Source organism: Physeter macrocephalus, chromosome 9 (assembly GCF_002837175.3).
Source record: "Physeter macrocephalus isolate SW-GA chromosome 9, ASM283717v5, whole genome shotgun sequence".
Taxonomy (NCBI): Eukaryota; Metazoa; Chordata; class Mammalia; order Artiodactyla; family Physeteridae; genus Physeter; species Physeter macrocephalus.
Genome location: NC_041222.1, coordinates 13,998,005 through 14,011,472, shown reverse-complemented (window position 1 = coordinate 14,011,472; position 13,468 = coordinate 13,998,005). Strand labels below are relative to the sequence as shown.

General features: G+C 38.7%; 1 protein-coding gene across 3 annotated transcripts in view; it reads right to left on the bottom strand.

The window, feature by feature from the left end:
* Positions 1-13,468, bottom strand: part of LPAR1 (lysophosphatidic acid receptor 1) — a 179,509-nt gene that overhangs the window by 61,117 nt on the left and 104,924 nt on the right. For all 3 annotated transcript variants that reach the window (XM_024126459.2, XM_024126457.1, XM_055087022.1), the window contains exon 3: positions 3,364-4,111. In XM_024126459.2, coding sequence (XP_023982227.1) covers positions 3,364-4,111 — 748 coding nt within the window. The remainder of the gene's footprint in view (positions 1-3,363; positions 4,112-13,468) is intronic.

Sequence of the window (13,468 nt, the reverse complement as noted above, 5' to 3'; positions counted from 1 at the left end):
ACATGGGCTCTGGAACCAGACTGCCTGAAACTATCCCAGCTCCTGTACTTAACTAGCTGTGTGATCTTGGGCAAGTTACTTAACCTCTCTGTGCCTCAGGTTTCACCTCTGAAAAAATGAAGCTAACAAACCTAGACTCCACAGGGATGCTCTTTACAAAAACTCACTTCTAAGGCAGAGTAGTGCTAGGCACATGATTAATGCTATATGTGTTTTACAAATAAAACTATTAAGATCCAGTACTCACTCAGGAGCAGCTTATACACAATCTTGTGCTTCAAAACTGCTGCTGGTATTGCCATCATAAATCTCAAAGACCCCTTTATTTTATGTTGACTCCTAGAAATTCAACTTGTTGACTAAAAAAATCCTTTTATTGAAGGATAAATAACCAATAAACACTGGTTTATTGAACTGAATAGGTCTAAAACCCAGAGGTCATTTTGACATGGTGAAATGGAAACCGAAGGTTTGACACTTAATCAAACTGTAATCATCCCCAGAATAAATGAACAAAATACACATTATTTATTGAGCAGCCCTTGTGGTCACTTTCCAAGCTGTTGTATTTGACTGGAAGGCACAAAACGTAATAGGGGTGTAGCTAGGTTTGGTTTCTGCCACACGACTGAACAAAGTGGCATCAACTTAGTGAATTCACTATGGCTTTCTCTGGTCCTCAGTTCTGAAGGCTCAAAAACCTGCTTTTGTCACCACATTCATTCATTCAACAATTATTTTACAAGTACCTACTTTGTGCCAGATCCCACAACAGGTAATGTGGAGAAACTGGACAACACATCATTACAATTCCTGTTCAGTGTCGCAAAGCTGACAATCTGGCAGAGAAGACATATTAAAAAACCGAACGGGCTTTCCTGGTGGCGCAGTGGTTGAGAGTCCGCCTGCCGATGCAGGGGACACGGGTTCGCGCCCCGGTCCAGGAGGGTCCCGCATGCCGCGGAGTGGCTGGGTCCGTGAGCCATGGCCGCTGGGCCTGCGCGTCCGGAGCCTGTGCTCCACGGCGGGAGAGGCCACAGCAGTGAGAGGCCCGCGTACCGAAAAAAAAAACCAAAAAAACAAAAAAACCGAACGTGCACCACAAAAAAACCTGATGGTCAATAAACTTGTTCCTACAAGACCAACCCATCTTTCGCATGCAATCACGACTACACAGAATTCAAGCAGGAGAGTACGTTGTACGAATGGTAACAGGCACCAACTTGACAAACACCTGGCTGTTTCGGGTGGTGAATTACCTATTCCGAGCCCTGCCCATTCTCCCATTCTTGCTGCTTTTGTCCACAAGGCTACAGTCCACTTATTAATTTCTCCTTCCTATATTACAATCCCATACACATCTTGCCTCACCAAATTTCTTTGCCTATCACCCTGATTGTGGAATTCTCCATGTTCTAAACTTCTTCCATCACACATCTATAGAGATAATGCCATTTATTTCAGAGGCAGCTACATGTATTCAATCTTTGTGGAGCCCACTAGTTTAACCTCAGAAACCAGCGTTCTATTCTGTTATTTTCAAGCCTGGGGTTGGTGTGGTAGGGCAGAAGGGGCATTCAGGGCCAACGTGCACTGAAACTGTGGCCCCATAAACCCTCAAAATAATTCTCATTTAACCTGCAAAACCACCCAATGAAGCGCAAAAGTTAATTTTATATGAATCGTTAAGCATACTACACACTGGAAAATGCTAGGCGTTATACAAAGGTCAAAATTAAAACAAGAGCTTAGCAGGTTCATAGTCCAAGTTCAGTAGTCATTTTCTGCTGGGGTTCTATGAACTATATGCAGTACTTGAGATGATACTAGAAACAGTGCACCCATATGAAAAGTTTCAACCAACATTCAGATCAGCAGTAAACAAACAAATACTTGAGTCAATACGGAAGTGAAATCTCTCATGTTATTTAATTTAATCCAAAAAATAGCATCCGTGGTACACAAAGATATGCCTCATCCCTATCATGGAGAATGTATACTTGTGGCACAGGTATGCTCAAGGCTTTTGTTGATAATTAAGCATAGAGGGAAATCATTTTTATACTTCTACTGAACTTTGTTGGATGGAATAAGACAATTTCACATCTGAGGTGGTGGGGGCCTCAGTGGGGATACTACCTACAAGTACCAGTTAGTTACAGACAGGGCTTTAGTTGTGTCGGCAATCCCAAGGCCTGGTCTTTATTCTTAGAGCCATAATTAGGGCTCTCTTTTCTGGGGCTAAGATTAAAGTAGCTCACAGAGTTTCAGAGGAGCCACACCATCCCAGGTTCCATCCACTCAACCCTGCTTTACAAACTAGAACAAAGAGCATTAGAGGAACTTTCCACTGAATTTCCATGGAGAAAGATGAACCACTAAAGATTTTTTAAAAGATAATTTTTAAATGTGATCAGACATTAACCCAAATATAGCCCATGGAGAAAACGTAATTCAATAGGGTAATTATTTAAAATTCTCACTGGGTGAACTTTAAAAATAGGCCCTCTAAGCTCCAAAAGAAACGTTCTGTGTATGCTGTCTTCATGGACACATTTCCGGGAGTCAGCACAGGGCCTGGAACTTATGAGGTTCTCTTTAACTATTTTCTGAATACATAAATGAATAAATATATTCCTTCTGATCATTAACCATGAATTTTTCACCCAGGAAAAACAATAGTTATTTAAAGGCAAAAGTTATTCGAGTATACATTACATAAAAGAATAAAATCCTGCTTTTCACCTTGAAATGTGAATTAACTTCCACCACTAAAAACAGAAAATTAATGAAAAAAAGGTAAGTTTTCATAAAGATGACTGTCACAGATGGTATTAATTCCAACCCATTTTGCACAATAAATCTACACAAAACCTTGATATACTTACCTACATGTAGGCAGCAACAATGACAGAATGTGAAAGACTCCTTATTTGGAAACAGACTCATAAAAATAACTCTGTGTGAAAGCATATTCATAGGACATTAAAAACACTTTCTGAGAATCTGTAATAAAGAGACTATAGGCAAAAGTTCCACAATTTGGGCTGTAATAAAACCTTTCAAAGCTGATATTTTTCAATACTTGATAGCCAAACTCGTCAATGATTATCTTCCACATGACCATCATTTATAACACATCACTGAGACATTATTTCCCTGAAACCAGTTCTGTAATTATAGAAAGACTGGGATGCTGACTTCATCATAAACATTTGCTATAAAGGTGCCTTGTCCCCTTGTAATTCCTGCATATATACCCAGGGATGTTCACACTGTTGTTTACCACTATCATAAACTACTCTGGTTTGTATTAAGACATTGAGAATCCGTAAAGTAAGTTACAGTCAAGACAAAACTCACCAAGCACGATGACCACAGTCTTCAGAAGACTCATCATGGTATCCCGATTGCGCCGCGGCCCAGAACTATGCCGAGACATCCTCATAGTCCTCTGGCGAACATAGCCAAAGATATGAGCATAGAGAACCACCATGACGACAAAGGTCACTAAGTTGAAAATGGCCCAGAAGACCAAGTAAGAGTCACTGTAGAGGGGTGCCATGTTGGAACAGTTTTCAATATCACAGATGCAGTTCCAGCCCACACTGGGTATGGCCCCCATAACAATGGCCATGGTCCAGATGACCACAATCACCACCACCACCCGCCGGTTGCTCATCCGCGTGTGGAGCTGCATGCGGAAAACCGTAATATGCCTCTCGATTGCAATGGCCAGTAAGTTGGCCACAGAGGCTGTCAGGCTGGTGTCAATGAGGCCCTGACGCAGGAGCCACGTGCTAACAGTAAGTCTCCGAGTATTGGGTCCTGTGTTGAACATTAGGTAGAAGTAGGCCAACCCAGCAAAGAAGTCCGCAGCAGCCAGATTCGCCATTAAGTAATAAATAGGAAAATGGAAGCGGCGGTTGACATAGATTGCCACCATGACCAGCAGGTTGGCCAGCATGATGAAGATACAGACGGTGATTCCAAGTCCCATCACCAGCTTGCTAACTGTGTTCCATTCTGTGGCAAGGTACTTTCCACTCCGGTTATAAAAGAAGGCAATGGACTCATTGTAGAAGCACTGTGGTTCATTCATGGCTGTGAACTAAAAGAGAAAGGAAGAAAGGTTAAAAAAGAGAAAAACCATGGACCCAAATTTAAAGATGTGTAGATAACGCAAGTCTTCTACAGTAAATGTGGCCAAAAAATAGCAAAAGCAAAGAATTTGAAAATCTGATCCTGTGTAATGTTCTATGATTATGTTGAAACCCCAAGGTTTCTTACTGTTTTACCGTTCTCGAGATTAAAGACAGTTGGAGTTAAATAAATGACAAGGTCTGTTCTTGGTGGCTGCACATCATTGAAGTCCACTAGAAAAGCCACACGACCCAGAAATCATGCCTAAAATACATGAGACAGATGAGAATTTTGCAGAGCGCTGCAATTGGAATATTTACCATAGTGAAATCTATTTTGGCCTGTTATTTAGGGAATCTGTAAACACAGATGGTTTATAGATAGGGTATTATTGCCCTATTATTCTGCATTTCTGTTCTCACGTAGTATGTTCAATGTGTGTCAGACATTTTGTAACGCAAGTCCCCACAAGGACCATCAGTCCCACCATTTCAAAGAGGTCACTATGCATCAAAGCTGCTTTGCTCAAAGCCAGCATTTGCTGTTCAACATTCCTGTGGTCAGCACTGTCTTCCCCCACAACTCCTTACCCCAGAATAGCATTCATCAAACAATCTATGACGTTTGAGAACGTTTTTCTTCTTGGAGGACATAAGAAATATGTAACTAATGTAACCTTCAGAGAGCAGTTCATACTTTGACACTGCTCTAAAAGTACACCTTCTAAAATGTTGAGCGATAATGTTTCATTATGTGTTTTCTTATTTTTAACATCATCAATCAGAATATATTTGCTTATTAACTACTTATACTCTCATTTGAATTCAAAAGGATTGAGGAAGTTTCTAATAGAACGATATAGGCATCGATAAAACTATTAAAACAAAATTAGAAAGGAAAAAGTAACACGGAGAAACTAGAAAATTACACATCAAATAGAACAAATCACCCTTCCTAAAGCCTTGTTTGTCTGTGACTCCTAAAATTATAGACTATTTCTTGAAGATAGCTCACATCCAACCTTTTTCTTCATATCTTGCACTGCATTTAGTAAATTACCTAGCAAATATGACAGTTTTAACCACTATTTTTGATCGAATATTCTACCGAATATCCGTGAGTTGTGCCTTAATGTTTAACAAACACAGAAAGTTCCAAAATAGTGTGTGAAACTCTTCTTGAATGGTTCGTCTCCTGACCTGTCCAGACATCTAGGGCCTCTTTCCTCATTTAGACTAAATAGTTTTTAGATCATGCTTCTAAAATAATCACTCTTACCATGTTGTATAATTATTTGTCACCATGTTTCTTAAAAAGATGATAGTCCAGGGGAAGAGCAAAGACCTTGTCTTACACATCTTGGTATCTAATGTACCTTCCACAGAGCCCCCCGCTCACTGGCGAGCTGAGAACTTGTGATGTTCCATTCCACTCCAAATCTTACCATTACTCTGGGTATCTCATCTAATTTTCTAGCCTCTCAGTTTCTTGACCTCATCTTTCATGACTCTCTATTCCATTACAACTCAGCTGCCCACTTCCAAGGTCACACCCTGGACTCTGTAACCACTCAGAACTGTCTCCCTTTGGAAATAATCAATTGATACATTCTAATACTCTTTCCATTCTAATTACTCTTCTCATTCTTCCAAATTTATATATTCTAAGTACTCCCTTCCCATTCTTCCAAATTTCTCAATTGATCCCCCTACATCAGTTCTTTGAAGCCATCTATTTCCTTAAGCACCCTACTTTTTCCCAATGGATTACCTCCCTATCTTCCCCCTTTTCCCTATCTGGCTTAGGTTCCATAGTATATCGTTTCAACCTCTTTTTTTTTTTTTTTTTTTTTTTTTTTGCTAACGCAAGAACACCATCTCTTCTTGAAGACTTTGAGGTCAGGTGTCCTTCAGAATTCAAAAATTTGCCGGTTTCAAGAACAGTTACAGAGGACATAATCTATGTTTGATATAACAGCCCCATCAAAATTTGAGACAGCACTCCATAATGATACACGTTAATCTCTAAAGTAAAACATATGAATATATACACTAAGTTTGATAAATAAAGGTTATAAGTAGCCTCATATCTATTCATTCAGAGCAACTTTTGCCAATGAGTTAAGAAAAAATCATCAGTTTTCAGACCTTAAATTTTATAGTTTCAGATAAGGAAGTAGAGACCTTTATCTTTTAATCTACTTGCTCCACTGCACTTCTGTAACAATTTCTTAGAATAACACCAGTCTTGGATGAATGCAATTGGTTCCCACTTCCACACCTACACCAAGCCTTCTGAGAAATGTTAGAAAAAAATCAACATATTTGGCAGATTGATTCTGCTATAAATTCATGATGTCTAGCCTCAACTGAGAATTTAAGGCCACAAGAAATCTGATTTTCTCCCTAATTATTATTCTGTATCTTCTTCACAGTAATTACTCTAAACTTATTCTCTCTTGAGTCTCACCTTCCCTCTCTCCAGCAGCAGTTGCCAAAAGAGGAAACTTAGAAATCATCAGATTGAAACTCTTTTACCTTTAAAATTACCTATTCAAGAACCCATTTTTTCTTCCCCTTCTGTTACAATGGAACAGAATGGAACTTGCCATCCAAGTGTTCTGAATCCCATTCATTCCTACTATTTCCAGAATCTTGTTCTATAAATTGCTTCCTTTCTTCAATTCCCTCCTCACTCCTTCTCCTCTCTCTTGAATCTTTCCCATCCATATTCAAGTAAGTTTAACCTCTACCAAAGACAGGAAGGAAGGAAAGAAGGGAGGGAGGGAGAGAGGGAGAGAGGGAGGGAGGGAGGGAGGGAGGGAGGGAGGGAGGGAGGGAGGGAGGGAGAAAGAAAGAAAGAAATCCCCATATAACTTCATGTTTGGCTTCCAGCTCTGATGATTTTTCCCCTTCATAGCCAATTGCTCTCCAGTGTCTCACTGGACACACACAAATTTCTCAATTACCTATGGTACAGCTTATCCCCCTTCCCCTCCATCAAATCCACTCTAGTCAATTCCTGCGTTTCACATAACTTCCCAAAATCACACCAATCTGGTGGCTGTTCCAATGGAAATTTTTCAGTCCTCACCTTACTAACCCCTCAAAGCATCAGATACATGACTGGGAGCCTCTTTTTAAGAAAATTCTCTTTCTTTAGCTATCATGACATCATACTATCCTGGCTCTTGATCTCTCTCTCTCCCTGGTTGGTCCTTCTCAGTCATTTCTGAGGTTCCCCATCCTCTGTGCAACATTACTGTTTCTACCCTATATTCTCATTCAACACACTTTCATTGAGTTTTCTAATATGTCCTCCAAGATTTCAATTATCTTATATATCTCAAATACTCCCATATCTACATATTTGACCCTTATTTCTTTCCTGAACTCTAAGCAAATACCAAATTGCCCACTGTTATCTCTGACAACCTCATAATTACTTCTGTCTCTGTGTTCAAAACCAAGCTCAAACTTATAACCTTCCCCAACTTGTTCCTCCCGCAGTCACTATTTCAGAGGCTAGAGAACCACTATCTTTCTAGTGGCCTGAATGCTAAACATGGGAATTCCTTTTCCCCTCATCTTCATCATTTAATCAATAACCATACCCTGTAACTTCTCCTTCCTAAGTATCTGTTCAACCTGTTTACTATTCCATCCTCGTGGCCATCAGCATTACTACTACACTGGCTTCCTAGGTGTTCTTTCCACCTAGCACCAATCTCTTCTCTAGTGATCTTTCTAAAACACAAAGTTGCCCAAACTGTTCCTCTACTAAAAACGCTTCAATGGCTAACAAGTGCACTTAAGCTAAAAATCCATACCCTTCAACCACCTTATCAGGCCTCTCCAGCCTCAACTCAAGCTATTAATGACTTTAAACTCTCTGCTTCAGCTCTATTTAATGTACTGTGCTCTCTCTCACCTCTGGTTCTCAGCATCGCTGAGAACAGAGGTTTTCTGCATCAGCACCCAGAGGGTTTGTAAGACACAGCTTAATGACCACATCTGTCTGATTTAGTAGATCTGAGGTGGGGCCCCACGTGATGCTGATACTCCTGGGCTAAGGACCACACTTTGAATACCACTGGTCTAGAACAATCTTCCCCCCATTTTCACCTTATACTCATTCTTCATGTACCAGTTGAAATATTATTATTTCTAGTCATTCTCCCCAGATCTTCCCATGTCTGGGCAAGGTGCCTCCTACCACAGTTCCCTGCATTACTCCTATAACATCACTTACCACACTGTATAATAATTGCTTCACTATCTATTGACACCTCCCCACACTAGGCTGTAAGCATTATGACGGCAGAGATTCTAGCTTTCTTGTTCACTGTTGTATAGCATCCAACTATTAGATTAGATGCTAAATATATATTGATTGCTTTAATAAATTAAAGATAATTCAAAAAACGTTTACACTTCACAAGTTTTCTTTCTGCAAAGGATATTTTAAAAATTCGTAAATATTATATAAATACAAAATTCTGTTCTTTCCTTTAGCCCCTGTAACCATTTACTTTCTCGGGACAAAGAAATTTCTTAATCAAACAAGAAGCATGTAGTATTTCACAGCATTCCAACTTCTAAACGCCAACTGCCAACAAAGTCAAGCAGTGATATAACAGCTTCTTTGCTTTTCCCACATAGAAAAACCATATAATTAAGAATGACAAAATAAAGTATAAATTGGCTTTTTAAGCCACAGTATGCTAAGATGAATAAAACTGACAAATTTTCCTCTGAAGGTATCCAATGTTTACTCAGCAAATGGCATGTGACCATTCCACCTCTTATCTCTCAAAAATTGAGTAGTGATACCATAAAAACCATATCATATTTAATGACATAACTTACATGATTTTTTGAACCTCAGCTTTACCATCTGTTAAATGAGGAAATTGGACTAAATTATACATAAGGTCTATTTCAGATTTAAAATTCTATACTAAGAATACTGCAGGTAAGAACTCTATATTTAATCAAATTGCCAGCTAAATATTAAAGCAGTAGAAAATATACCAGGAATTAAAAATAGTAAGGGTAGAATATACCTGAGGAAAAAAACAGGAATTTCAGCTAGATTTAGTACAACAGGACTGAACTGAAAGAAGAATTAAAACTTTTCTCCTATCATGTGCAAAAAGCAGCAGATCTGGACAATAAGTGAAGGACACCCTGGCAGCATCTTCAATGGTAGTCAGAAGGGTAGTGTGAAAGTGCTTCTTTCCTTTTTCAGGACCTGATGGATTTAGGCAGAAACCCACATCGAGCTCTGAGAGAATGCAATTCAACTGTGCTTGGACTATAAGACATTAAGGTAGTCATGGTTATAATGATATGGCAAACAGAAAAAATTAGCAAACACAATGGGGAGAAAACAATCTCAGAGGAGGAGATGGCCATCCTAAAGAATAACAGAAAATACCTCCCCTTGAAGCAGATTTATTAAAAAAGAAAAGGCGGGGGGAATGGAAAAGATTAAATACTAGGATATTTCTGATTTGTATCCTCAAAATTCTTTGTTAGGATACAAGCACTGAAAATAGACCAAGCCATTACGAAGACAAAAAAAAAATTTTTTTTTCAGAAAAAACTACAAAGAGATTATATTAGCTTCCCATTGCTACTGTAACAGATTCCCACAAATTTAGTAGCTCAAAAAGACAAATTTATCATCTTATAGTTCTGGAGGTCAGACGTCCAAAGTGGGGCTCACTGGGCTAAATCAAGGTGTCGGCAGGACTGTGTTCCTTTCCAGAGGCTCTAGAAGAGAATTTTTCTGTCTTTTCCCACTTGCAGAGACAGCCCATATTCTTTGTCTCCTTGCCCCATTCCAGCTTCAAAGCCAGCAATGGCCAGCCAAGTCTTTCTCACACTGACATCATTCTAACACTGACTCTTCTTCCTCCATCTCCCACACTTAGGGACCCTTGTGATTACCTTCCCAGATAACCTGGGATAATCTCCCCATCACAAAACCCTGAACTTCGTCACACCTGAAAAGCCCCTTTTGCCATATAAATTAGCCTATTCAGTGGTTCCAGGATTAAGTATGCAATGGACATCATCAGAACTTCATCACTGTGCCCACCAAAGAGATGAAAAACTATCTCTCAATTAAAAACAATAATTCAGGCAATGAAATGAAGTATAAAAATTCAAGAAACTGAAATGGCAAATAGAAAACAAACTTAGGAAGTTTACTCAGTGCTCAGAGAAGATGGTCAGAGATAAGAATAAAAGGAAAGAAGGCACGTATAGGAAAAAAATTGCAAACATAACTAGCTTTCCAAGTAAGACTAGGACAAATCTTAAGTAACACAGACTGAAGCATAAGAAAAGTTACTGCTTAAGGAGAAAGACCTCAGATTACTGGTTTAAGTTTACATAAATTACAAAAGAGTCGATTAAAATCACTAAAATTCAGATATAGCTAGGTTAGATTTTGGAATCTCAAGGTTAACATTCAAAATTCTAAAAATATAAAAAAATAAACAAAAAGCAAACAAATCAAATATTGAGAGAAAATATGGTATTGCTAAGCTTCTGCTGTAGAATTCCAAAAGATAGAACACAACCAATCAAAATCTCCATTATTTCGATTAAACTTCAATTTGGAAAAAAATCTCCATTATATGGAGAAAATGTTTGAGATCCATAAATTCCACAGCCAACTATACTGATGTTCTCATAGGAGATAATAAAGAGATGTGAGAGGTGGGAGCTCCAAAAGATCATCATCTACATTTCCTTCCTAAAGAAAATACAAATGCAAGTAAGCCATGAAAAAAGTAAAAATAAAAACCACAAAAGAATAAAAAGACTGGCAGTAAGCATCAAAAATACACAAAACAAAATTGAGTCTAAGTAACTGCTCTCCAAATGGTTATAAACCAAAGCAAATATCAAAAATAACTCTTGGGGCTTCCCTGGTGGCGCAGTGGTTGAGAGTCCGCCTGCCAATGCAGGGGACACGGGTTCGTGCCCCGGTCCGGGAGGATCCCACGTGCCGCGGAGCGGCTGGGCCCGTGAGCCATGGCCGCTGAGCCTGTGCGTCCGGGGCCTGTGCTCCGCAACGGGAGAGGCCACGGTGGTGAGAGGCCCGCGTACCGCCAAAAAAAATAATAAACAACTCTTGAGGGTATACTTATTATAAAGACAATAAATTAATAATAATCTGGTATTAAAATCACTGTATCAATAAGAACTTAAAATGGGGGAAGAGAAGTATAGAATTATCTGTTCATTTTCTCTTATTACTCAGGTATGAATCAAAACATACTACTTAAATTGTAACAGTAATTTTCAAAAATAAGTTTAAATATAATCGATTCAAAAGCCACCAAATTGAGTAGTTAATATACTAAAAGTAAGATGATTACTTTTCATATTACTGGAGAAAACAGAGTAAAAAACGATGTATAGAATGACAATTCTGTGAAATTTATATAGGTAAGACTATAAATGATTTTCTTTTCTTCTTTAGAAAAGTAGTATCTGTTGCAAGAAATTTAGGGAGAAACGAGAATATAATCAGACAAAACTCAAATACTTTTTTAAAGTTCATTATTCCAAAATCCCGATGACTATAATTAGAAATTTCTCTGTAATAAGTTACAGAATTCCGCCCTGCCCAAGAAACAAAGACGTAAACAAAATAGAATGATTCCAAAAATAAATTGTCCTCAAAGCTAAAAAGAGAAGTTCACATTCATGCCCTTTGCACATCCACCAATTACATTTCAGGAAGATGGGGTGGAGGGAGGAGGCCTCCTTGGCTGCTCTACAGAACACATGTTCCAAATCTCAAAAATTTACCTCACCCTATCATGTGATCTCAAAAGAAGTCATAACAACTCTGCCAAGCCTGAACTCTTAAAGAGACACAGAGGGTGTTCATCTTCGCTATGCACTTCATTTCTTCATTGGCACATTCACAAACATTTCTGGAATGCCAGGTATGGGCATGGCACTGCACTACGCTATGCCTTCCAGGGGTACCAACATGAAACACCTGGGCGCCTGGTGTGGGGTCACTCACGGTCCATCCAGTGTGGTTTTTAATCTCCTGAAAGACAACTACATCTTCATTAGCCAAGGGGAGAAGGGAGCACTTAGCACAAGCTCACGAACTGGTAACTAAACCTTTACGATTTAGTAAGCATTTAGATAGGAATGTAAATATGTACTCTACTGATATCCTAAAGGGAGATTTTAATTTATACTGAATAAAGGACCAGTAATAAGATCTAAATCAAGCCAATTTGGTTTCCCACTTCTGTTAAAGTACAGCAATGGAGTGGGTGAGGACTTCTCCCTGATTCTGAGGCTCACCAGCTAATTTGGTCTTCAGTAAGTCTCATAACTGCTCTGAGTGTCAATTTCTCATTTGTAAAATAAGATATCTCTAAGGGCTCTTCAATTCTAGTCCTTAAATCTAAAATAATCAGACCTTCCACACATTTCCTCCCTCTTCCCCCGCCACCAAAAAAAGATTGAAAAGAGATGGCACAGAATTTAATTAAATGCAGTTAAGTCTCTATTAACAAGAAAAATAGTTCTCACACTTTTTAGAGTCTCAAATTAGAAACAATAAAAAGAAAAAAAAGGAATGATCTACCACTATAATCAGAAAATAGGACACAAAACAATGCTGATGCAAACTAAAAATGTTCTAAAGTTAGAAAGTTAGCCTCACAGTAGCTGAAGAATGTGCAACTACTAGATTTTTTAAACTTCATCTGAAAAAGTACATAAAATGCTACTTCTTATACAGTAACAATGTACGTGAATATGATGTACACACATGTAAAAAAGAAAACTATGGAAAACAAGTGTAAATCAATAAAAATACTTCGTATCTGTTATGGCCCCTTGTAACAGGCTGAGTGAGTGACATCATATTAGGTGAATTTCCAGAGAAAATTTTGAGTCTGGGCCCAAGAGGAAGAAATGGAAAACAAACAAACAAACAAACAAGCCTAAAAACACTAAGACATGCTGGAGAAAAATATAGTGTTTTAGATGCACTGCTGAGCTAAAAGGGAACAGCAAACTGAGGTGACAGGCTGCCCTGGCGGCACACTGTCAAGATCATGGAGACAGGGCATTAAATATTACTGGGAAAAAGAAAATGAGCCCTTGGCCTTGACTGAGGAAGTAACTTAGAACTGAGACCCAATAGTTAAGCTAGGAGTCTTGAAGATCTCCCTATCAGTAAAAGAGTGGAACAGAAAAAATAATATACCCAGGTGCACTGGGGAAAACGAGGAAGTTTGTCTTAGCTTAGGCTCCAGGTTGGGAAATAAATA